Genomic DNA, 24204 nt, shown 5'->3' with positions numbered 1-24204 from the left:
ATGAGGGGTCTTCTGGGAAAACCTCCTGACAGTGCCTTTCCTCTGCACGTCTCATACACTGGAGAATAGTGAGAAACAGCACAAAGCAAGCAGACAGGTCAACAGGTTGTTATCTCATGTGTTGTGTTTGGTGTTCAGCTCTCTTTATGAATCATATTGATAATATTGATAATTTCTTATATAATGTTTTATGTTAGGCTGTTTACTTGACATTTTCTTAAAAACAAGTGCATTGACATATTGGCAAAATCATGTGCATATTATTAGCCTATTTACTTAATTTACTGTTTATTTAAGTTTTCACCTAAAATATTGTCTCGCAGTGGTGGAAAGTAACTACCAGTAAGTACATTTAAGTTCTTTACAATTTTGAGCTACTTGTACTTCACTTGATTATTTCCAATTTATGTTACTTTATACTCCTGTCGGGACGGTGTTATCAGCGGTAACCGTTGTATAAGAGCAGTGCAGAGCGGGGGCCATGAGCTAGCCAGTGGGGCACGCTTACATGCACGAACATGCACTAAAAGCAAGCGGGGCCTCCCGGATATGTCAACAAAGCACAGAGAGGGGAGAGTAACTTCATTCTCTGCTCAGGTAGACATTACTCCTCTATATCTTTACATTGCAAACAGTTGTTTGCTGCTATATTAATGCTCTGGATATCGTATAGAGCACCTTTGAATAAAGTATCTGAATAAACTTCTTCCACCAATGTTGGCTTGATATTTTGTGTAACAGACTATTTACATCACATTTCCTTAATATATTCTTTTGTTCTGGTCTTCATTTTTTCATTTTTTATTTCCAGTTTGATATGAAACTTGGACTGGTTGTTGTCTGATCTGCATTTCCCTCTCTCCTCTAACCTTGTTGATACAATTTAAATAAATGACACATAATTGATGAAAAAAAAATTGCTTATTTCAGGGAAGTGTTTGGATTTTTAATTAATCTTTTGATGTTGTAATGGTCTCAGGTGTTTGTGACACACTCCTTGATGCAAATGGAGCTTGAAAATCCAGATGATGAAGGCCACAGGAGACAGCCTCCTCATCACTCTGACAGAGCCTGACAGCTTTAATCAGACCCTTAGAAAATGGGAGACTTACTGAGAAACCCATCAGGGAGCCGAGCCCAGAGGACTTTACATCGGACTGAGATTCAGGCCAGTGAACAGTAAACTACAATCTGCCTCCGCTATCCCCTGTTGTACTGCGAGATTGTTGATGGACTGTGAAGAAAATCAGACAGATCAAATGTGTCAACAGAAATCTCTCATTATAATGCATTATAGTGCATTTTCTCTTGGGACCTAACAGCCATGCATCTAAAAGCAGCAGGGAGAGGAAACACAAACAACAGTAAATGTATATATTTTTATGAGGTGCTATTTAAAACAACTGCTGTGTTTTATGATGAAAAAGAGGGAAGAATATAAAAGCGCAAGGGCAGTAACGAGAGATAAGAGAAAGGAGAAGCGGGCAGCAGTAAAAAGAAAATGAGGTAAAAGCTCAGATCATAAAGGTGATGTTAAAGAAGTTGGTAGGACGATATCTTCCATTATTAGATCGACATGTGTCTTAAATGTAGACATAAATCAAAAAGAGCAGAAGATGGAGTTGTAGCAGTCTATAATATTTTCTGAGCGCTTTAAGGACTTCTCATCTATGTTGGTTTAAGAATTGAGATTAAAATGAATACTTGGTCTTAGAAACAGCAGTTGACCCAGACCAGCTAACATGGGCCTCATGGTGAGATTGTTTTTTCAATCTCAAATTCAAAACAATTTTACTTAAGGGTCCCATATTGTAAAAAATTAGATTTTCATGTCTTTTATATTATAAAGCAGGTTTAAGTGCTGTATAAATACTGTGAAAGTATCGAAATGCTCAACAAGAAATACACACAGCCCGTATTCAGAAACTGTGCGTTTGAAAAAAGCCGTCAGGATTTTCGTAATTTTGTGATGTCACAAATGTACAATATTTAGATCACAATTTTAAACGTAAACATTCTAAATGTGCCCTAGTTTATTTCAGGTTGCAGCGTATGTGAATAACATCAGCTGACAGGAAGTACTGTTGCCTAGCAACGTAATTCCATTGCAATTCCATTGAAATGCACTACAACAGAGCGTTCCAGACCGAGGGTGAATACAGGTATATTCAGGCAGACCGTATGAGGAAAATAATATTTATTTTTTTACCATTACAGCATGTAAACATGTTCTAGTAGAAACACAAAATACAAGTATGAACCTGAAAATGGGCATGATAAGAGACCTTCAAAAGCAAGAGTGCAAAATATGTTGTTTATGGGAGTATCATGACTTTACTAGCCTGAGCAGATGCTCTAATGACGCTACATTGATGTGACACAGTATTTATCTTATTTACTTTTATCCAACTATTTCTGTTGTGCAGAAAATATAATAAGAGCACTTTACCCCATGAAATGTATGAGGACTTGTTTCCAAATGGGCATTTATTAAAAGAAAAGCATCTACACATTATTTTATATTCTTTCTCATTTAGGAATAAACAGTGTTTGTCGTAAATGTGTGTTAGATTTCAGAAGTTATTAGTCTCATGATATTCAAGTTGTAACAGAAATGTAATTTAAAATGCCTCATAGACTGAGGGAGGATTTTGACATTAGACAGTTTATTTTTTTTGCTTATGACTGATGGGTTACTTATGTCATTGTTAACTTGTTAACTACTGTTAGGAAGATTTAGCCTACTATGTTCATTACATTAATATCACTTATATTCAGATAATCTTTCTTTCAGGGAATTTGAGTTTGTGTTGTAAATATTGTAACTAATTTAATGCGTACATATTGACACAACTGATGGGCAAAGAAGTAGTTTTGTATTTTTAATTAATTTAGGTCACTTTGTCTGTTTTTACTTGGACATTAAAGGGTCTTTTGATCAGGGTCAAAGTGGTGTCCCCAGTGGTGGGGAAAGTGAAAAAGCAGAGCTCAGGAGCTTCAGTAGTAATCAACAGTGAATATTCAAAGCTTCGGCAAGTTGGGACTCAACCTTCAGTGCTCCTCCGGTCACTGTACCACTGTTACCAGAGAGACCACCGCCACCGCTCTGTCTGTGCTCAACTTCTCCTCTCCAATCCCTCTCAAAGGCGGCGTTTTGAGGCCGATGTGTCCGCGCATTACACACCGCCTCTCCAGCAGTAGTCGGCTGCAGCCTCCAGAGGCTTCCTCTCAGCCCTTTCAGACAGAGTGATCGGATGTCATTGTGGACACTGGATACACATCGATACCAGGTGTAAATGTTATCCGGTTAAATCATATCTAGATAAAATCTGGATAGAAGACACATTTTAATGCCAGGTGTAAAGGGGGTCGGAGCCTTCCTCTCAGTGAAACTTCCCTGTATAAATAAAGGTAAAAGCCACAATAAATCCACTTTGATTCAATTTGGTAAAACAATAAAAACTTCGGGGCTGTAAAAAATATGATAAGCCCCCAATCAATCAGGTCTACCCTGTGGATTAAAAACAAAAGAGGTCAAAATATTTGATAACCACCATTAGTCAGGATAACAGCGGCTGTTTAACAGTTGTCAATTTCTATGGAAGATGCCTTTTCCAGAAACTCGAAAGATAAAACACATGAGCAGTTTCCAAAATCATATTTATTGTTACATGTTAAGCACTTAAAGAGTAGACATGATGAGACCAAATACAATTTGGCCATTGTCGTAGTATATCATGAAACTACCTGGAATGAAGTTACTGTTTATATTTGGTAATGTTGAATACAAAAGAAAAAAAAAAACGGGAAAACCTGAAAGCGGGAGTACAAGTCGTCTCTGAGACGAGAAGAAGGCACAGCAGAAGCCAGGAGAGTCCAGTCCGCCTGCACCTCATCCAACGTAACAGACCAAAAACACAGCACGAATCCAACACAACACAGACCAGACACCCCAAAAACAGCATTTAACTTGAGTAATAATCCCAAAAAACAAACAAATGACGAGTACAAGGATACAGACAGCACGCCAGGCTGGTCAGGACTATAATTTGACCGTATGGCTTCTGTATACAGATATGTAGACGTTTATGGTGCCAGTTATTAAGACATGCTTGTACTTCATTAAGCGAGAGGTGACGTTTGGGTGTTTTTGGACGTGTGCTCCACCTAAACATCCCACCTTATTCGCCTTTTTTCTTTTTTTGCCTTGTCAAGCATTTACTCATAAGTATGGTATTCGGGAATGTTGCTTAGTCAAGGATATAATTTACGTATCAGTCTGAGTAAAAATATGTAAACAACCTTGCAGCTGGAAATATGAATACTCGCTTTAAAAAACAGCATTCTCATACATTAATCTAGACTTCTGAATATTGAAAAGTAACAAGTTGTCCTTTGTAACACGAGATCTCTTTGGAACTTTTAGTATTGTGGATTCACTTTAAATAAGAGGACATTATTCTTCAGTAAACGGCAGGGACGCATGCGAATTTCGGATTTTGACAGCATGTTATTCTCATTCAAACAAAAAAAATAAATCTTCATTCCTTCAGTTGGGGCAGCTCTTCAAAGCACTGATGGCTTGTGGGTATGAATAAGTGTCACAATGATCCCAGCCAGTGTCTTAGGCTTGCTTCATCCCCCGACCCATCAAGCAGGCAAAGACTGTCATCACCATTTTGGGCTTGACCTCCACAAGGTCTTCTGGGAGGGCGTAGACGCGGGCTCCGATCTTCCTCGCCATAGAGACGGCGTATCTAGGGATGAAAGAGACGTTGACTTGTATATATAAAAACGGTACACACATCGTTAGCAAAATAATGGCAAAAAGGTTGCTTCTCATTCTTTTCGTCGTAGAAAATCTTACTTGGCGTTCTCCAGCTTGTCGTCTTCAGAGAGGGTGCCGGTTTTTAACAGATCGTAGTTGATGCTGCCGGGCTGGATGGCGTCTATCAGTTCCACTACCGGCAAACTGCTGCTGATCGCCTTGTCCTGATCACCACATGACACACACAGATTAAGAATCTAACACCTGACTGACTGGTTTGTATGACACTACCGGTACATATATTATATTAAATGATCAAATTTAGTTAATAAATAACAACATTTTGATAAAGCAAATATGTAAAAACAGCTTATTTCCTTCATTTTTAAATTATGAGATAAGGTTGAAAGGTCAGAACAAGTTAAAAAAAGAAAAAGAAAAAAAAGAACACCTTTGAGTTTACATGATTTAGTAACAGCTCTTATTTCAAAGCGCCATATTAAAATATTTAATGTAATCTGCACATACAGTTATTTTCACAGAAATGCAATCAAAAAGAGGAAAAAACAAATTTACCCTAAAGCCTGAAATCTTGGTTGATTTCCCAGCTTCCGCCAACGTTGAGTTCACCCAATTTATGATGATGGAATCTTTCTCTCCGCCGACACCCAGTCCCTCCAGTACATTCAACGTATATCTGAAAGAGTGGAGAAGCAGAACGTTTGTTATGCAGATGAACTGAAGACTCCACTTTAATTATTTTTTCCAATTTTGCCCAAACACTTGATAGAACATGACTAAAAAAAATAAAACATCAAGGAGCTCAAACAGAGCGTTTCAGACAGAGGATGATAAGAGGTGCTGCAGCACAGCTGGTATGAGAAATATAAAGCATTTTTTTGTACATTAAAGCATTTAAACATGTTCTAGTAGAAACCCAAAATACATGTATGCATCTGAAAATGAGCATGATAGGTCCTCTTTAATTCTGGTTTTGTTTTAGAAAATATGGGATTCCTCTGTATTGTTGTGATTTTTAGGTCACTCAAACCTTGCCAACTCTTGACACAAAGCATATGAGTATGTGGAACTACTAAATATGTCAACACTCATCCTGGCAACTGAGTTATGGAAATGTGGTCTATATTTGGAGGAACACACACATTAACAGCACCACTGGCATGAAGTGGAGGTCACCAACTACCCACTCCATAGAAAGTGTTTACAGTAAATGTGTGCAGTTAACAGAATGAATATGACAATGGAGACGATGGTGATTGTAGCGTTTCAAAATGCCACACGGACATGCACAGACTTTTACATCTCCTGTTCCCAGAACAAATGTTTGAGGGCCCTCATTTTTCATTTTTAGTTCTTTACATATTAATACATAACTAGAATTACCACCCCGCAGTTGTATTCCTCCGCCAACCAGTCAAGTTGCAGTTTACAACCATGTCTGTCCAAAATGTCATCACTTCATCATTTTATCCTATTAGATATTTCTGTGAAATTGTCATAATAAGCATATGTATTCTTGAGTTATGGCCAAAATGGTGTTTTGTGAGGTCCCAGTGACCTGGACCACCAAATTCTTATCAGTTCATCCTCGAGTCCAAGTAGATGTGTGTGCCAAATTTGAAGAAATTCCCTCTAGGCATTCCCAAGTTATCACGTTCACAGGCATGGTGTTGACGGATGGACAGATAGCATAACATAATGCCTCTGGCCACGACTGTCGCCGGCGCGGAGGCATAAAACTACCTCTGTCTTACTTCTTTTCATTAATTTAAGTATGTAGGTATGAAAATCCAGCACACATGCCAGGCTGTTTTATGTTTTTGCTTTTAGACCAAAAATGGGATGTGGTTTTTACATTTCAGAGATGTATTTCTATTTTGTTCTTTTCTGAAGTGATCCTGAATGCAGTTGTGTTTCACCTTCTCATCAGCTGCCACACCAGTGCCAGAGTCAGGGTAGGGTTGCCATCATTCAGGTCCTGCCCGCCGATGCCAACGAGGGAGAAACTGGCTGTTTTGCCCAGCTCCACTGCGTAGTTACAATTCTCCAACTAGGGGTACAAAATATAATAGTTTGCAAAAGACAAAATGCTTGTTTTTCTTGCGTAGGAACAATCAAAAAGAATCTTGATTTACCTTTTTCATTCTGGATCCCAGTTTGGGGTAAGGTGGCTTGTTGACTTTGTTGTCCCAGTCAACAGGCACTTTAATCTTGTCATAGAGTTGAAGGATGACCATGCCATCCTGTACGTCTCTAGAAGACAATAATGTGTTTTATAATTATTAACATTTAATAAGTTATGAACCCTCTTCAGATGCCAGCGTATACAGGAGTGAGATAAACTGTGTGCTAGTATCTTGCGTGTGGTACGTACCCATACAGATGATTGACATGCGGGTTCACTCCCAGAGAGTTCATCCAGTTTCTGAATGTCCGCTCTTCTCGGGTCTCACCTGGACAGAAAAATTAGCTATATAAGCAAAATATCTACCTGATAACAAGTTTGTTGTAAATATGTTCTTCACACTAACCAATGTATCTAATAGGAGCCAAAGTTAGGAGTGGCTTGTTGTCACATTGTAAAAAATAAAAGTTTCTATGCTAAAGTAAGCCTGCAGGCCAGTTCGCTACCTAACAAAAAGCAGCTGTTTGTTCACAGCTGGTTCTTCTCAGGCTGTAGCGGTAATCTCTCTGGTTGTTATTTGTGTATTTAGACCTTATTTGTTCCCAGCCAGTTCTCCAGTGGACCTCCACGATGGTAGCAGACAATGAAAACTACACTACACTCTTAATACGAGAAGTTAACCATGCAGCTCTCTCAATACACACCTTCCAACAGTCCCCAGTCAATGTCCTCATTCTCAGGTTTGGTCAACGCTGGATATTTGTTGAACAGATTGGCCACGAAGGCGAGGTTGAGTTTGGGGTTTCCGCTGACGACGTCAGTCGGGGTGACGAACTGTCGACAGCCGAGCCTGTCGGCCTGCTGCAGCATGGCCTCTGCCCTCTTCACGTCGTCTTTCTCCTGAACAACACACAGACCACATGCTCCGATCAGAGACACCATACAGCTGTTACCATGTGGCGAAGATACTCAACTGTCAGAGTGCTTACGCTGAAGCCTGCCATGTTGATGTCTATGCGTGGCTCATCTTCCTCTGTGCCTTTTGGAGAGATTTGGTTCAGGAGGTGGAAATAGGCCCTTGAGTCCTGGAAAATAATACAAACAACAACAATTAGAGTTCTATTAATGAACGAGCAAGACAGTCTGCTGTGTACCATAAATGTAATTTATGTCTCGTTAAGATAGCTGTACTCTAAGTTAAATATTCATAAATTATACTATACTGCCTGTGAGCAACCTTTACTGTGCACACTGTGTTTTGTATTTTGTCTATCGCCACCTTAAATCAAGTATTTCAAGTATTTATTTTGGGGTTCTACCAAATGTGTAGTTCTGCATCTACATTAGCTTTCCTTTATAAACACTACATTTGGCATATATTATGTAAATATTAAACAAATACTGAATTTTAAGATGACTCTTCAGAGAATTATACTGCAAAAACTTAACAAATTTTGTTGAACACCAGTTAGAACAGAGAGAACAAAAGCAAGGTATCTCAGAAAACTGCATACAAAGTAGTCAAGCAAGGTTAAGAAAAAAAAAGAAAAGGGTAACCGGACAGGTGCAAAAGACAGTTGTGGTAGCTTCTCGTAAACCTGCCTGGTTGATTTAAGAAGTGGCCTGGCAAACACAGATGTGCTGGCAATGCCCAACGGTGGGATTTTCCAACCAACAAATACTGTACATTTGACATAGTAATTGCTATTATTTATCTGAACGTCCTTCGTATTACACTTTTTACCTTTTAAAACACAAAATGTGCGGTTAACGCTTACATACACATTTGACAGTTTGCCAATGTTCCCCAGAAAGAGACACTACCCATTCAATCCTATTTTTGGAGCAGTGGAGGCAGAGAAGCGAGTGAGTTTGTGCAAACACAAACATGTACTGCCTGCCCCGGTGTGTTGATAGACACCAGTGCTGGTGGATCTAGTAACTAGAAAGGTGCATGGAAATAAAAAACTAAAAAACTACAGAACCTTAAAACCCAAACTTTTGATCCTGTAATTATTATTCTCTTAAAATTTCCAAGTGGTTTTTCTACCTGCATTTAGTGTTTAGATACAACATAGTGAGTAGGCCTACCTTGATGTCAGAGCTGAAGTTGTTGATCTTCTGCCAGCCAGCATTTTCCAGGTGAAAGTTTGCCCAGCGCAGCAGCAGTTCTTCTGGAGACAGCTTCATCAGGTCCTCCAGGGTTTCCCCGTCTCTCAGCAATGCTGCCAGTGCTGCCGAAGGGTGTTAATGATCAGGTAAGATACTTGACAACAGACCAGGAGACACAGGGCTCAAATACATGTTATGTAACGGACCCATCAACTATGCTCTGTACCTTCATTTCTGCTGAGCTCGATGTCGGCAAACAGACCGATCTTGATGATCTGCCACAGCAGGCCCAGCACCAGATGGGGCTTCCCCTCTTTCAGGTCTAAAGCACCGATGTTCACCACATGGCAGCCGATAGCAGAGGCTGAATTCAGGGCCAGGTTCAGATTCTCCTGCGAGGTACAAAGCATCGGATGTTGGAACATTTGAATAAAAAGTCAGAAAAATAGCAGCCCTGACATACAGTAAATTCAACTGACCTGTATCGTAAACGGTGTCAGCTTCTTCTTGTTTATGGTCCTCTCGTCGATGGTGTCTGGCACTGACAGGTTCACCATTTTGCTGTGCAAACGTACAAAACCAGACATGAAATACATTTTAAGCAGACATTTGATGCAGTATCATTGTTGTAAAATAAGGCAGAGATAATGACCAAAATTTGCCAAAAGATAAATGTTCTGGCATTAAGCAACTTTGTGTCAAAAATTAATTCTAGTGGCCAATGAATGCAGCAGTATTGTATTAGTATTAATATCTCCTTCTGCAATGTGAGGCAGAATGTTGTTATGGTTATTTGATATCCCAATACAGGCTCATATTTGTCTTTTCTTCAGCCTGAATGTGATAACAACATTGCATGCAGTGAGATGCAGGTATCTGACATTTATTGGGGGGGTAGTCGTGTTGCTGGCTTGAGGTGAAAACAGGAGGAACTCTCACCAGAGTACTATACCGTCTGCGACACACGTGAAGAGAGAGTCTGTGTTTGGATCCATGGGCAGGACATGTTGGCAGTCGGGGTCTTTTTCCAGAGCGGTGTTGATCCAGTTCACAAATGCAAACCGCTCCTCCTCTGTGAGGATGAACACACACACACACACACACAAGCATCAGTTAAAAGTACAACAGCAACAATATAATGTGACAGTATCGCTCGTAATGAGTCATTTCAGTGTGTTGTCACGTTGTCTGTTTTTTCATTGGTAAATGGAGCAGCCGTAGCTGAAGGGTACAAAGTCAACAGTTTATGACAAACAGCAGCGGCAGGAGAGAGGGAGGGGGTGATGGGTGATGGGTCATGTGTCCTACCAGAGAACGAGTGTTGTGTGCCTTCGCTTGACTGCACAGATGTCCCTCCAATAGCCAGGATACCTTCTTTTCTGTTGATGGCCTTGCGGAAAGTTTTTGCTATTTCACTGCCCTTCAGATCCTGGATGATCTAAAACGAGACCACATAATACATGAGAGTTTTAGGCTGAAATTTATGAAGTATTTAAGACGTATTTATGTACATTTTGATTTGTGGATATGAGATTGTGTTGTAGAGGATGAACCAATTCATTGTTTGGCCAGTAATAATTACCAGAATTGCGTTCTGCTGTTTATATATTTCAATTATAGCGTCAGCATCATCACATCGGTTTTAACAAGGAAATTAGCACCAAATATTTTGAAGCACTAAACATTCAGTGGCCACTTTTTTATGTACACCTGTCCAATCTAATGCAATTCAATAAACCTGTTCTGCCATACATTTTACCATTGCAAAGCACATAATGATCAGTTTTTGTTGACAATGTTGGAAATGTGTAAATTAAATTTTATGTTTATTGCTGAGATCATAGTTTAAAAGGTAGTGTTGCACTGGATTACATTATATTTAGAGGTGTTTTTACTGTTTACTATTTACATACATGAGGGGATCAGAATGTTAGAATCACCTCTCAATAAAATGCAGTCTAGTTCAACACCACCATTAACTTTGACCTCATGCTAAAACATGTCATTTAAATATTACCTCAATGACAGTGTAGACAACAAACACAACATTATAGACATCATAATTTAGACTTTATGGCAACGCAGTTGTATAAGATTGCATCAGATTGTACAGGTGTGTCTAATAAAGTGCCCACGAGCAGAGAAATGACAACCAGATCAATCACATGTGTTGTGTTAGTATGTCATGATGAATCGATTAGTCTTTCACAGATCATTTTTGCTACCACAAATCACTCATGGTGGATATTTTTTTTACGTAATCAATAGATTCATCAACGGTGAAAAAACTCTTTAGTTCCAGCCATACTTGTGTGCAAAAGCCTCAATCATCGTCTCTCCTTTTACTGTTGTTTGCATCCCTTGTTGTCGTGTAGAGCTCCTGTTAGCCTCCATGACAGCCAGCTGGCATGGAAAAATAAAGCCAACCTGCCAGTTAAAGAGCTGAGAAGAGAATAGGTGAACTTCTAAGCACTTCTATGTAAATGGGCTGGAAAACAAGTGTTAATTTACTATGAAATGTCCAGGAAGACGTCGAGTTGATGGTTTAATTAAAGCTACTGTGTTTAAGGACACTAGTGATTTAAAGTGAGGCTGTGCATTCACTACCCATCTAATCTAAGTATTACAGTGTTGAGTGTTTGAGTGCCAGACAGTATGTTATTATCAACAGTAACCGTAAACCGCCAGGGCTATAGCTGTTATCATCCTCCACACTAACACCACCCTCAGGCTTGTCCCAACATCAAATAATTATCTCCAAACATTAAATCAGTCTTAACGCCAACTAGAGCTCTGTGGTGCGACTTCATACTGTATGTAGCTCTTCACAAAGCTGCTTTGACAATACGCATTCTATGGTAATACGAGCGATACTTCCTGAACCTGAAGTTATCGCTGCTTCATCAGTGACCTCAGCCCCATGGCCGTTGTCGTGACCACAATGAGCTATTCAGCCCGACTCTGTGAGGCTGAGCACAGCACACTTCACCACAAATACGCAGGAGGTCACAGGGTGCCAGCTTGCATTCTGCAAGTTAGCTAAATAAATATATATATATAAATATATTTATTTAGCTAACTTGCAGAATTAAATGGAAATCCTTATCATCTTTGCAAGGTCATGATTGTCTTGTTGTAATTACCTCTTTTTCCTAGAGTTGACTAAAAATGCAAGCTGTTACCCTGTGTATAAACTGGAAAAAATAAAGTTCGGAAACTTGTGTTTGGTTGACTCAAAACAAGAGTCAACACCAACAGGAGAATACACTGTTTACCATTGGCAGAGCATTTTGGCAAATTTTTCTTGGGCGCTACCCACATAATCAGCTGTGCTGCTCATCCCACAAATGCATGATCCTTACAAGTTGGACATCATTGCGAAGGTAAATAAACAGGCTTTCCAACGATGTAAAATACAATGCCAATTAGCATTGTAACAACAGAGAAATAATCCACCAAACACAAGTTTCCGAACTTTGTTTTTCCAGTATATATATATATTTTTTTTATTTTTCTTTGCCTAACATTCACATCTATGTGCAGTAAGGAGGATAGTCACAATAATTTGCATTTAATCTGGGCAGAGCCTAGTGGAGGAGCACACACCTTTGTAACACAATGGCACAAAGCTGTTTGGCAGCTAACTGGAAAGTCCCAGAAGTCCTCCCATCCCGCTGGCACATTAACACAGCACGACACATTGCAACAGTCAAATCACAGATTTGCATGATCACAAAAATCAACTGATCAATCAGTCGATTTTAACCCCCTGAGACACACAATAGACCTGTTTTTGTCTTTCTTAGGGAGGTACAGGGGGTCAACAGTAGATGTCACATAGAAGTTGTGTACATCATCTGAAAGCTGGGAACCTGAAGATTAATTTGAGATTCTGCTCAGCACTGTCTCAAGTTCTTCTAGTCATAAATCAGAAATAAACATTAATTAATTAATTATTTAAAATTAATTGTAAATGTGTTTAAGGGTTTGGAACATTATGATCGAAGTATATGATGGTCATCCCAATGCTCTATTATGTCTAATAAGTTGTTGCAGAAATTTTTGAGTTGATACCATTTGTTACACAGATTTGGTGCTAAATTTAACCATTTCTTTTCTCCGTTGTTCTAATACATCTTACAGTATGTGTTTATTTACTCTTTTTTTAAGATTATACAAAATTGTCTTTGTACTTTTAATTGACTGGTTTTATTTAATGGTTGTTCTGAAATGGTTGAATCCTGAATTTCCTATGTAAAATACCTTGTTTGAATGGTTCTGTATAATTTGATTTAATTGTATTTATTTTCATTATGATTAGTACTATTATTATTATTATTATTATTTCACACATAGCTTTGGCTACACCTTTGGAGTCACAATACAGTTTTAGGATCATCCAATTCAATTTGTTTCACTCTGTTATTATCATGGTCAGGGTTATCCTTACTAATGGACAACTGAACAGCCACATACCCTGAAACAGGACACAAACTATGATAGAAAAAACAAAACGCAGCTATAGAAGGTTTTGTTCGACCCTCCTGATCTGATCTTGAATCATGCTTCCCTCCTCTACCAGAAGCTGCCTCTGTGAATGACCGCTCTCTCTAAATGACTGCTCACTCATCACTGCTGAAACTAAATACTGGAACTCACACCACTTTGCTGACCTCACTTCCACATTCCCCGAGTATGTATGCTTGTGTGTGGTTTGTAGAGGCCTTTCAACTCCGCCGTGCACGGAGCTGCTAGAAGTTGCTTTGCGTAGCAGCCCCACCCAGGAGGGCGAGGTGCTTTTTAGGGAGAACACAAAACAAAGACTCAGAGTGAGGAAAGCTCTGAGCAGAAGGTGAAGGTCAAGCTCGACAGCGCGAGCTGTTCTTGTGCTCCTCTTAACGTACCGACAGAAACTCCTCAAAGCTGATCTTATTATCGTTGTTGCGGTCGAGTTTCTGGATGATCTCTCGAACTTTGTATCCAGGTAGGGGACGGCCGGCTTCTTTAAGGAGGTCATGGAGTTCATAATCGCTTATAAATCCATTCCCGTTCAGATCTACAGACACACAAAAGGAACCATTAGACACCAGGACATTTGGTACAACTAGGGCTGAAACACCTGGAACATATTAATAATAGATCTGGCTTTTACTCACCTATTTTTCCAAACATCTCCCTCATCTCCTCCATCTCCTCTTTTGTTATCTTTCCAGTCATGTTTCTGTGATTGACCTGAGGTGGTCACTCAGAGAAAGGTGGGACTGCGGAGAGGAAAAGAGCACAGAGTCATCGACGGGGTCTTGAAATGACAGGACAGAGAACTTGAGAGGAACCCCAGCTTCATCAGCCTCCCATGAACCTCCTTTCAGGGCCTGAAACCTGTCCAGACTGCTCACTGTTCTGCTACTCAGATCACATATCGGTCTCAACTTTTCTGCCTCCTTCTTGGCAACAGAGAAGTGACCTTTCCTCTCCAGGCAGAATAAAAATCTTTAAGCAGTACATACCTCATACATCCACCTCCTCACTGATCCCCACCCTCCCTGATCCTATCTTCTGTTCTCTATAGTTCCTCTCTTTAGCTCTTTTCCTTTTCCAAGCATGTCTCTCTCCCATAATCAAAGTCATTTCCTGTTCCATTGTATAGCAATGAGCCCATGCTGTACAAAAAACTGGCAGAGAAGCTGAGACTACTGCTCTCTTTTGATGATTTTATACAACCCTTTCTGACAGAGCTGTTTACTGCAACAGCACGTCATTATTGTTATCATGTTATTTTAGTGTTAAAATAACCTTTCATGCAAACTGAGCTAGCTGTAATGAAAAGCGATGGAGAGTTTCATGCGACAACAAAACATCTGGATTATTTGTGAGGCTTCTGTGAAGGCTCTGAAATTTTAAGACCTTGATGCTGGTTTATCACAAAGCTGTTTGGGTTATATTTTTACAATTTAGCAGAGAAAAGTGTCCCCACCCAGCAGCAAGTCACTTAGCAAGACTATAGCCAGCGAGAGTCAATCTCAGTTATTTTGCTCCACTAAAAACACAGTGTTCCCGAACTCCGCTGAGGCGAAGCGCCCATCTGAAAATCACTGAAAATAAGGAATTCCTCAGAGTGCCTCCTTCCCGTTCTGTAGTGGCGGAGGAATGCATGAGGCCTGGGCAGACCGAGCTTCACTTACACAGAGAGGTGAGCAGGGCGTGCTGCCTCGCTATCCGAGGCTAAACTGGTATGATGGCATTCCTCTTGAACACAAGTGTTCAGAAAACAAAGATGAGGTTTATATACTGCGGTGAACTAAGGAACACAGATTTTTTTCCAGACAGAAAAGAGTTTCTACTTTCTGATTTAAAGTACAGATTGTTGGTTTTCACAGCGTATTAGTCAGAAGTCCCGGGCAAGGCCATTTCTGGTTTCCACAGTGCTACATGTGTAAAACCATATTAGGGAATAGATGAATGTCCTGTTAGTCAAATGGATTATAATAGTCCCGTTTTTTTAAAAGGTAATCTAATAATAAAAGCCTGAAATGGTGAATTTCTTTGAGTGGTTTCAGCCCATCTAGTCAGCCTCACACGCAGGCACACATTCAAGCAGACAAACAATGAACAAAGGGTCCGGTAACCAACTGTGCATCCTCTTTCATGAATGAAACTATTAATAGCAGTCATGAGAGATGATTCAACAGTAGCCATGTGGTCTCGAGATATGACTCAGTTCCCATATTCTTACAAACAAAACAAAGTGATGAAATAACACTTTGCCCTACAAAAATCAACAATGAGTTTCCCAACAAAGTCATTCAGATGAAATCAATAACAAGCCCAGATTTGTCACTTTAAATAAAGACCATCACTAACAAGAGATACTTTTAAATGCCGCTCCATGAATCACCAAGAACAGGGTGTTTTTCTTCTACAAAGCAATACTAAATCAGGGCAAGCACAAACTCCTGACTAAACGATTAGGAAAATGACGATGCCAGTGTTGCTATATTTAACTTTTCTCCAAAAGGATGTGAAATGTGGCTGCTGAAGTCAGCCCAGCTACAATAAGGGTCGACAAACATCCCCTCCTTTGCCAGCCCTTGTCACACCCTCGACAGAGGGAGAGTGGAAACAGAAGAGGGGTTAAGTACATGGAGCAAGGGCACAGATGGCGGCGGACAAATGTGAGATGGACCGCTGGTGGTGCAGAAGAATAGAGTGTTTGTAACCACTGTCACAAACCACGGCAATAAATCCAGTGTAATAGTACAAAATGAATTCAGAGCGTCAGGCTCCAAAGACAGTTGCTGCCTTTGACAGCTGGACTGTGTGTGTTTCGAGAGAAGAGAAAATTCCTGCGCTCTTCAACGCAGCAGCTAGCTCCTAAATGGAGTGGCTCATGTTGGCCTAAAAGCATATCAATACTTCTGATAGAGTTCAAACACATTATTGAAATGTCAGTGCTTTGCTGTAAGGCAGGAGTTTTAATGCATCACATGACGCTGCCATTCTTTTGACTAACAAATACAAAGACAAGAAATATTGAAAATAGATTGCCCACATTGCAAGATTTTGCACTTTGAGCTGAAATTATGAGGGATTCAAAATGACGCCCCCAAAAAGCTCCATAGGGACAACAAATGCAAGTCCTCTATACACGTCTGTGTAGGTTTACAGTCATCCAGGTCACGTGATAGATCTATTAGTAACAAACCAAGAGCAACTGGACTTGCTTTATAGTCTTTAAAAAAGACAGTTCAATCAAAAAATACATAGACATCTCTATGCCCAATATCTCCAACACTCGGCAACTCATACCAAAACAATCTACATTGATAAATAGCACTATAGCTAAGAGGAGAAATGTTTTTTTTTCTAATTTGAGGTGAACAGTCCCTTTAAGACATTTCCCCACTGATTCAAGCTCTCCCAGTTCTCTTGCTCTTGTTTAACAACCAGATATCACACATACAGAAGTATTACTTTCCAAGCACCAGCATTAATTGTCGAGCAAAAAACTGCACATCAACGCCGTTTACGATCGCCTTTGATGGATTTTACAGTCGTTTTAAAGCAGAGGGCTGTTCCCAGATGGCTGAGTTAAATGTGTAGAGCCGCCGACACACCCCGCCCTGCTGTCAGTGTTTCATCCACACAGCTACATGGGAAATGTGAGGCACCCAAATAGATTGGGCACCCTTCCCAAGTGTGGTCAAGTTCATATGCACACACCCAACACAGTCTGCAAGAACATGGACATTTTTTCCTCAGTCACAATCGCCCGCAGATGTGAGTCAAACTGACTCATAAACACCAAACAGTCTGTGACACCGGCCCATTATTTCCTATTCAGGCTGTGTGGATAAGATCAGCACAGCCATACTGACAGGTAAGGAGAAGGTGACGACAACAAATACTGTATGTGGAGTTTACTCAACTCTGACATCACACGCAGCTGCAAGCATATATCACCCTGGGCTGGGTCTAGTGGTTTTATCATAAAAGCTTATGGTATATGGTGAATCATCACGGAAATATTCAAATGAAATAGTCCCTTGACAGTTTCCTGAACCATGAGCAGCTGATCTTTACAACTTGCTCTCTATATTATACTACTTTTCTCCAAATGAAAGAATGTAGCAGTAAGGATGCAGCAGGTAAAAGAGGTGTAAACATAGGAATCCCTCCTAACCATCACTTAAGAATGTCACTAGACAGGTTTACTGAGGCGCTGCTGAATCAGTTGGGTTGGGCTGTTACTACAACAGGTAATAATCAGCCACACCTACTAGGGTTTGCCATTCATCAACAAAAGCACTGTAAACCATTATCCTTTAAATACGGCATAATCAGACCCTGTTAAATACCACCCTGTCCTCAGGCAAGCATGACGTGTGCCCTTGAGAAAGGTTGTTGTTATGTAGCTGACCCCTGACATCCCTCACAGAGAACATATACATCTCTGTGGAGATAATAATGACTCATTACATTAATATGTTTGTTGTAGAAGAAGAAGAATATTAAAAAAGCACAGTCCAGTCCTAAAATATGTCCTCTATGCAATACTTCCATCAAAGAAGATCATGATTTTTTGGACGATTCATCCTTGCACAAGGCCCCATTATTAACAGGATTTATCTATCACTTTTTATGCAGGCTGAGATAAAAAACTTTACTAACTAAACATTTTATATTCACAAAGTAACAAATTTAAGGGTTTATATAGCATTGTTGGAGAGTGCTTTCTAATTGGAATTAGCTTAAAAAAAACAGATGCTGCTAACATCCCATGAAACAAAGTTACACAACTATAAAGCTAAAGAAAAAACAACAAAAAAGTAAAAACAAGTGAAGCCACTAAGTAACTGAATCACTTTCACTGTGTTGAATCAAGTGAGGGCACCTGTTTAAAGTCCTGACAGTGCAGAAAGCGGGGCAACCTGTTCATTCAAACAGGTGTGAGTGTGTGTAAGGGCGGAAATAAAATGTAAGCACACTCCCTCCTTCTTGACTGTCTGGTTTGTCTATTTAACACATCTACAGTAGATGCTATCATGTGGTTCTGCAGCATGAATAAAGGGAAACTCGCATTTTACTTCAGCTGGTGTAAAGCATAGTACACATACCACACATGCACATTCATGGGCAATCTGACCACACCGATTAGGGTAATGACAGGCACGGTTAAAATGCATAGTCTACGACATCTCTATCCAAGCATGTCGCGGCACAAGTAAAACAAGATTGAGGATAGACAACAAGAAATACTGAACAATGCAAATAGGACCACTGATGAGTGCCCGTACGACTCACAACACACTTCTTGTTCAGAGTTATTTATCAAGTTAAAATGTGGGACTTTCTGATACCACCAGACAGTCTTGTTGTTCAAGGCCGTCCCAACAGTGATCCACAATTGGGATCCCAGATGTACAGTACATGAGCCGCAGCCCCAGATGGCTCTACAGGAAAAATCTGGTAAATCACTCAGTGCAGTAAACAAGTTTACATAGACCACTGAGTAACTCTGACTGGGATGTCTCATTTCAGTGTTAAAACATCACCAACCTTTCACACTAATCACTCTAACTAAATAAAGACCACATAAGATCCATGTCTTTTAGAGGATCAATTATACTCATGTACAGTGAGTGAAAGTCCACAAATGTCTCACATTATTTCACAGTAAAGTGGCACAGAGAGGACGGGGTAGGTTCACATAGAGTCAAACATTTTGTAGAATTGTGCTGGCATCATTAGAAAGTGTCAATAAGACAAAACGTGATGTGTCATCAGAAAAACAGTGAGGTTACACACACCTAGCATTGCAAATGACCTATTCCAATAGGCTTCACCTTGTGTAAAGAAGACTATGTATGAGTAAGTGTGTTGAAGTATGGCTCATTCATAGAATATTATAACAATGTGCCTTCCTCCGGTGGGCGGCGGTGTACTAATGAAACCAACCTGCTTGTGTCTTACTTGCTGGGATATTTGTCATATTCACCAATATGGAGTGATATTTCCAAAATCTCGAAAAAAACAATAAACGTTGTGTATAATTTTCAGAACACATTACTAGTTACAGTTACCTTATGTTACATTAGTTATGTCTTTGAGTTCAACTAAAAGTTATCTGGCCTCAAATTAGAGGAATCAGAGGCTACTTTCTGTCAGTATTTCTAGGAGCTCTCCAGCGCCGTGAGGATGAATAGGCTACAGTGAAGATGTTGCTAAAGCTAGCCGGCTAGCGACACACATGCAAGTTTTATGGGCAGGAAACTATCCCTGTTTACTCTCCTGTTTACTCCTCTACACAGAGGAGCACGGCTATCACAGAGAAGAAAGGTTAACACAAGGAGGTTATTTTAGTAAACGCAACTGAGACAAACTCTAGCTGTAAGTAGTTGTTGGTCTAGATAGAAGTTGCCAGGAAATTGGTACTCACGGTGCGCCTGAAATTCCAGACAGCGTCCAGTCTGCAGTCCTGCCTCCTCCACGTAGAGACACAAGTACACAGCAGGAGGAATGTTGGCCCCGCCCCGTCGGTGACGTCACCGCCAGACGGTGGTGTCCGGTCTACGGGCTATGTATTATCTGGGCAAAAACTAAAGTTATATTATAGAAAGATAAATACAGATGGATAAAATAACAGTTTACATTCTAAATTTGAAAAGTTAAAATAATATTGAAAAACAAACGCTTTAAAAATGCAAAGTATTCATGGTTTTGTACATATTGTATGATATATATAATATGTGCTTCATTGTACATATCATGTGTGTGTATATATATGTATATTTTCATTATTGTGTTTTTTCTCCCTTCAATGCAACTATTACTGAAGTATAAGATAACATAAGATGTATGTTGAAGCCACACAAGGACAGACATATATACAAATAAACAGGGAAAAGGAAAAGATAAATAATTTAAAGTATATAGAATAAGAATAAAAATAAAAATAGACTTGGACTTAGAAAACTTTAATGTGGGCAATTTCTGGTACAGCACAGTAAACAATAAAGATAGAAGACAGTTAAAACACAGAATAACAGAGACAACAACAAAAGTCCATCATCATGATCTATCAATAAAAACAATTCAAATCAAAGTTACTAGGGTCAAAACTGTTATAAGTGTCAAAACTACATGTTAAATGGGTACTTACTACTGTACAAATTGTTTTTTGTGATGCATTGTCTGCATCAGTCCAATACTCTCCACGTAGGGACTTTTTGGAAGGCTTGAGTCATATTCTAAAGTCTACTAGTTAGGGCAAGATATTTGAATCTGTGAAAATATTAGGAACATTTTGTTCATAGCAAACCTTGTTTTAAGAGATTAACAGATGTAGATGAGGGCAGCACAGTGTGTCTGCTCCTTCATTTTAAAATGTATTCCATTAAATGATCCTTTGACCTTGTTTCATCCAAGTTATGTTGACTTATGTTGACTTTAAAGGATAATTCTGGGTATTAATTGCATGAATGTATACCTCCAGTTTTAGCTGATGTCATCTGGATTACGTTTACGTTAAAGAAATCTAGATGGCATCACATACAAGTAAAGATGTTGTCCAAAGGCTGGCCCTGGAACCAACAAAGTCAGAATATGAAGAGACTGAAATCAGTTTGCAGTTGAAATTAGGAGTGTAGTGGCTGGGGAATAGTGTGCTAATAAATTACTAATATCCAGACATCCATCAATGATGTGTCTTTGCAGTGTAACCTACAAGAGGGTCAGTGTTTGCTGTTAGAGATTAGAGGTTATAGATGCCTGTTAATAAGTGGAAGAAATAGTGCAATGCAAAGAGTTTACCTGAGGTTATACACGTTTGATAAGTCATGGTCAAAGCATTAGCAAAATAGTAGAAACCTTTAAAAAAATAATAATAACTGTAATGAGGATCTGTCTGGGTCAGTAGGTAATGACTTGCATGATTTACAGTGACAGTTCCAGGAAAGAAAGTGGAGATCAGAAAGCACAAAACGGCAGTGGGGATGTTGACAGTGTTGACGATACTACAATGGGTGGAAGCAACAACTAAGGCATATTTTTTTTCTTACTATACATGCAAGTCACTCTTGCATTAAACAAAATGCAAAGGCATTTACACAGTAGCAGATCAAGAAGGCATTTAGGGCATGTTGGCTTCTGCTTGTGCTGTGTTGAAGGGGAAAGGGAGACTGGCTGCTTTGATAAAGCAAATTGTAATAAAAGGAACCGCAGCAGTTTTTGATAAGAAAAGTCAGTGAAATCTGAAAAAAAAATTTCATGAAATAAAAGCCCATTAAAGGACCAATGTGTAGGATTTAGAGGGATCTACTGGCAGAAATGAAATATAATATTCATTATTATTTTTACTGAAACTAAGAATCTTGTTTTCTTAGCTTAGAATGAGCCATTTGTACCTACATAGGGAGCGGGTCCTCTTCCCCAGAGCCTGCCATGTTGCACCGTCATGTTTATACAGTAACCAGGAATGGACAAACCAAACACTGGCTTAAGAGAGGGCCTTTCGCGCCTTTATGTTGAAGTGGCAGAACCCAAATTTTGAAAAATGGAGGATCATACTTTGAAGTGGCCATTTGTCAAATTCAAACTTAAATCAAAGGACCACTGAGTATGTGGATAACACATTCAAAAGAGTCCATTGTCCATGCATAATGTGTGTGTTTCTGATATTTATTTAACCCAAAAGCAATCAAATGAAGCACAAAGAAAACATGGATGTCGCTGTCTCTCTTGCTCTGGTAAAAAACCATAAGCTCACCCAGGTGCATGGTCCTGGTCCTATACCTGCCTACCTACATATACAACCACAGGTGCCCACAGTTTTACACAATTCATGAACAAAAGAAAACAAAATATTAATTAGCCTACGTAAAAAACGAAATATACTGAACAAGAAAATAATTAAACTACATAAATAACTAGCAAAAGAAAACACTAGCAAAAATCGAGTCTGAATAAAGTAAACATATGGAATAATAAATCAAACAATACTACTTATTATTAGTAAGTACAACAGTAACAGCTAAATACTAACAACAAATAAATAGCTCTTACATACTTATTATTTAGCAAGAGTAAAAGCAAGAGTAAAAGCAAGAAAGCGTGAATTCTCGTTGTCAAAGAAGCGAAAACATGAAGAAGCAAAACAAAGTCGGGACAGCAGAAAACAAGAATAAACATTGGTGTGGTCTTTCCCGAATGGAAATCTGCTAATGAGGGACAAATGTTTTCAGAGTGATGTCGAAGTTTCCTGTTTTCTGCTGGACAGCTAATTTAGCCTACCATTGCATCACATCTGCGCCCAGCAGCAGAGCTACGCTTCCGCCATTTTGGACTGAAAGCGAATACCGGACGCCAGTAAAACGTCTGCCTAAAAAGTGCCGCACAAAAGTATACCTCAATTATTTCTATTCTTTTGTCATATTCCACCGAAATAGCCTGTGTTGAACAATAAAATATCATAAATATAATAAGCGCTTTCAGTCCAAAATGGCGGCAGCGGCTGTTGTAATAACAAACAAACACCGGAGTTCCGTCTCTTTGCTTCTATACTCTTTGTTAAGCCTACCATCTAAATGAACCTGAAGGCCACTGTAGGTTCTTCTACAGTGTAAAGGGGTAGGCTTACTCAATTGGTTGCAATCTGCAACCTCAGATGCCATTCAATCCTACACACTGGTCCTTTAACCCCCATAAAGGCGTTGCTTAAATTTTTGAGAGGGAGAGAAACATTCTTAGTTTTTAGGATACATTTTAGAGCGAGCACACTAACACCAGGTCTAGTCAAAACTGTAAGCACGAATGCAACGGATCATATAAGACCAGCTGTTTTCATGAGAGAAACAGAAAAGAACCAGATTAATGTAAACTGTTATTCCCACTCCCGGGCAACAGGTGGCGATAAAGCGCGACACTACAGGAAGTAAACGGGACCATACACTGTTTGTCATTACTCTACCTCTTTATAGTTTTGCTTTTGCTAGTGATGGGATCCTGAGCGCAAATTGAGCGCCAAGTTTTTACTAGAATACATTGGTATCATGAAAGTGTAAGGACTTGAACAACTTCGGTTGTTCACCTGCGTCGCGATATGTCTGCAGCGACGCTGAGGTAAAATGAAACGCGGTTCTCTAAGTTAACGTTACCAGGGAGTGGAACATCGAGCTAGCTTAGCAGCTAGCTAGCTGTAGCAGCTAACAGCTAGCGAGAGTGCTACCATAATAACGATAGTTCTAGTTTAGTTAACCTAGCTGCTTACTTAAATTAAGCATTGTTAACGTGTCTAACACGTCATATAAAGTCATGTAAATTCTAAAAACGTGTTTTCTTGACGTCTCAGAGGTAACGTTAATGCTTTTAGCTACATTAAAGAGAACTAACGCTAATGCTAAGTTACTGAGGGTGAGCTGGGTGTAAGCTAACCTAGCTAATGATAACGGTAAGCACTCAGTCTCCAGCCTGTTAGGTACACCTAACGTTAGCTAGCTCAAACTAGAGCAGTCTAACACAGTCTTCATGAAGGTCATAATGTCCAACTCTTTGGTCTTCCTTTAGGCTTGTGGTGCTGTTGAATGTGAACTGCGTCATGTAGGTGTGTCTTTAGGGGGCCATTTGAAGACTATATTGAGTTAGTGCCTTTTCCCTCATTTAGAGTTTGAAAACTCTGGAGCAT

General features: G+C 39.5%; 2 protein-coding genes across 2 annotated transcripts in view; one reads left to right on the top strand and one right to left on the bottom strand.

The window, feature by feature from the left end:
• Positions 1-3643: 3643 nt before the first annotated feature.
• LOC119475897 (plastin-3-like) lies at positions 3644-20098 on the bottom strand. The gene is made up of 16 exons (XM_037748988.1): positions 19963-20098; positions 14183-14287; positions 13931-14082; positions 10335-10464; positions 9966-10098; positions 9506-9587; positions 9253-9418; positions 9006-9148; positions 7904-7999; positions 7619-7814; positions 7164-7242; positions 6925-7042; positions 6709-6839; positions 5345-5465; positions 4868-4992; positions 3644-4757 (listed from the first exon to the last, which is right to left on the bottom strand). The coding sequence occupies exons 2-16, from the start codon at positions 14241-14243 to the stop codon at positions 4625-4627; spliced, it is 1866 nt and encodes a 621-aa protein (XP_037604916.1). The 5' UTR covers positions 14244-14287; positions 19963-20098; the 3' UTR covers positions 3644-4624.
• Positions 20099-23433: 3335 nt separating this feature from the next.
• Positions 23434-24204, top strand: part of LOC119475168 (transcriptional regulator ATRX-like) — a 30229-nt gene continuing 29458 nt past the window's right edge. The window contains exon 1 of the mRNA XM_037747622.1: positions 23434-23642. Coding sequence (XP_037603550.1) covers positions 23623-23642 — 20 coding nt within the window. The 5' untranslated portion in view covers positions 23434-23622. The remainder of the gene's footprint in view (positions 23643-24204) is intronic.

The sequence above is a fragment of the Sebastes umbrosus genome, chromosome 17, assembly GCF_015220745.1.
Source record: "Sebastes umbrosus isolate fSebUmb1 chromosome 17, fSebUmb1.pri, whole genome shotgun sequence".
Classification (NCBI taxonomy): domain Eukaryota; kingdom Metazoa; phylum Chordata; class Actinopteri; order Perciformes; family Sebastidae; genus Sebastes; species Sebastes umbrosus.
The sequence above is the reverse complement of the archived record's forward strand: the minus strand, read 5'-3'. Positions and strand labels throughout refer to the sequence as shown.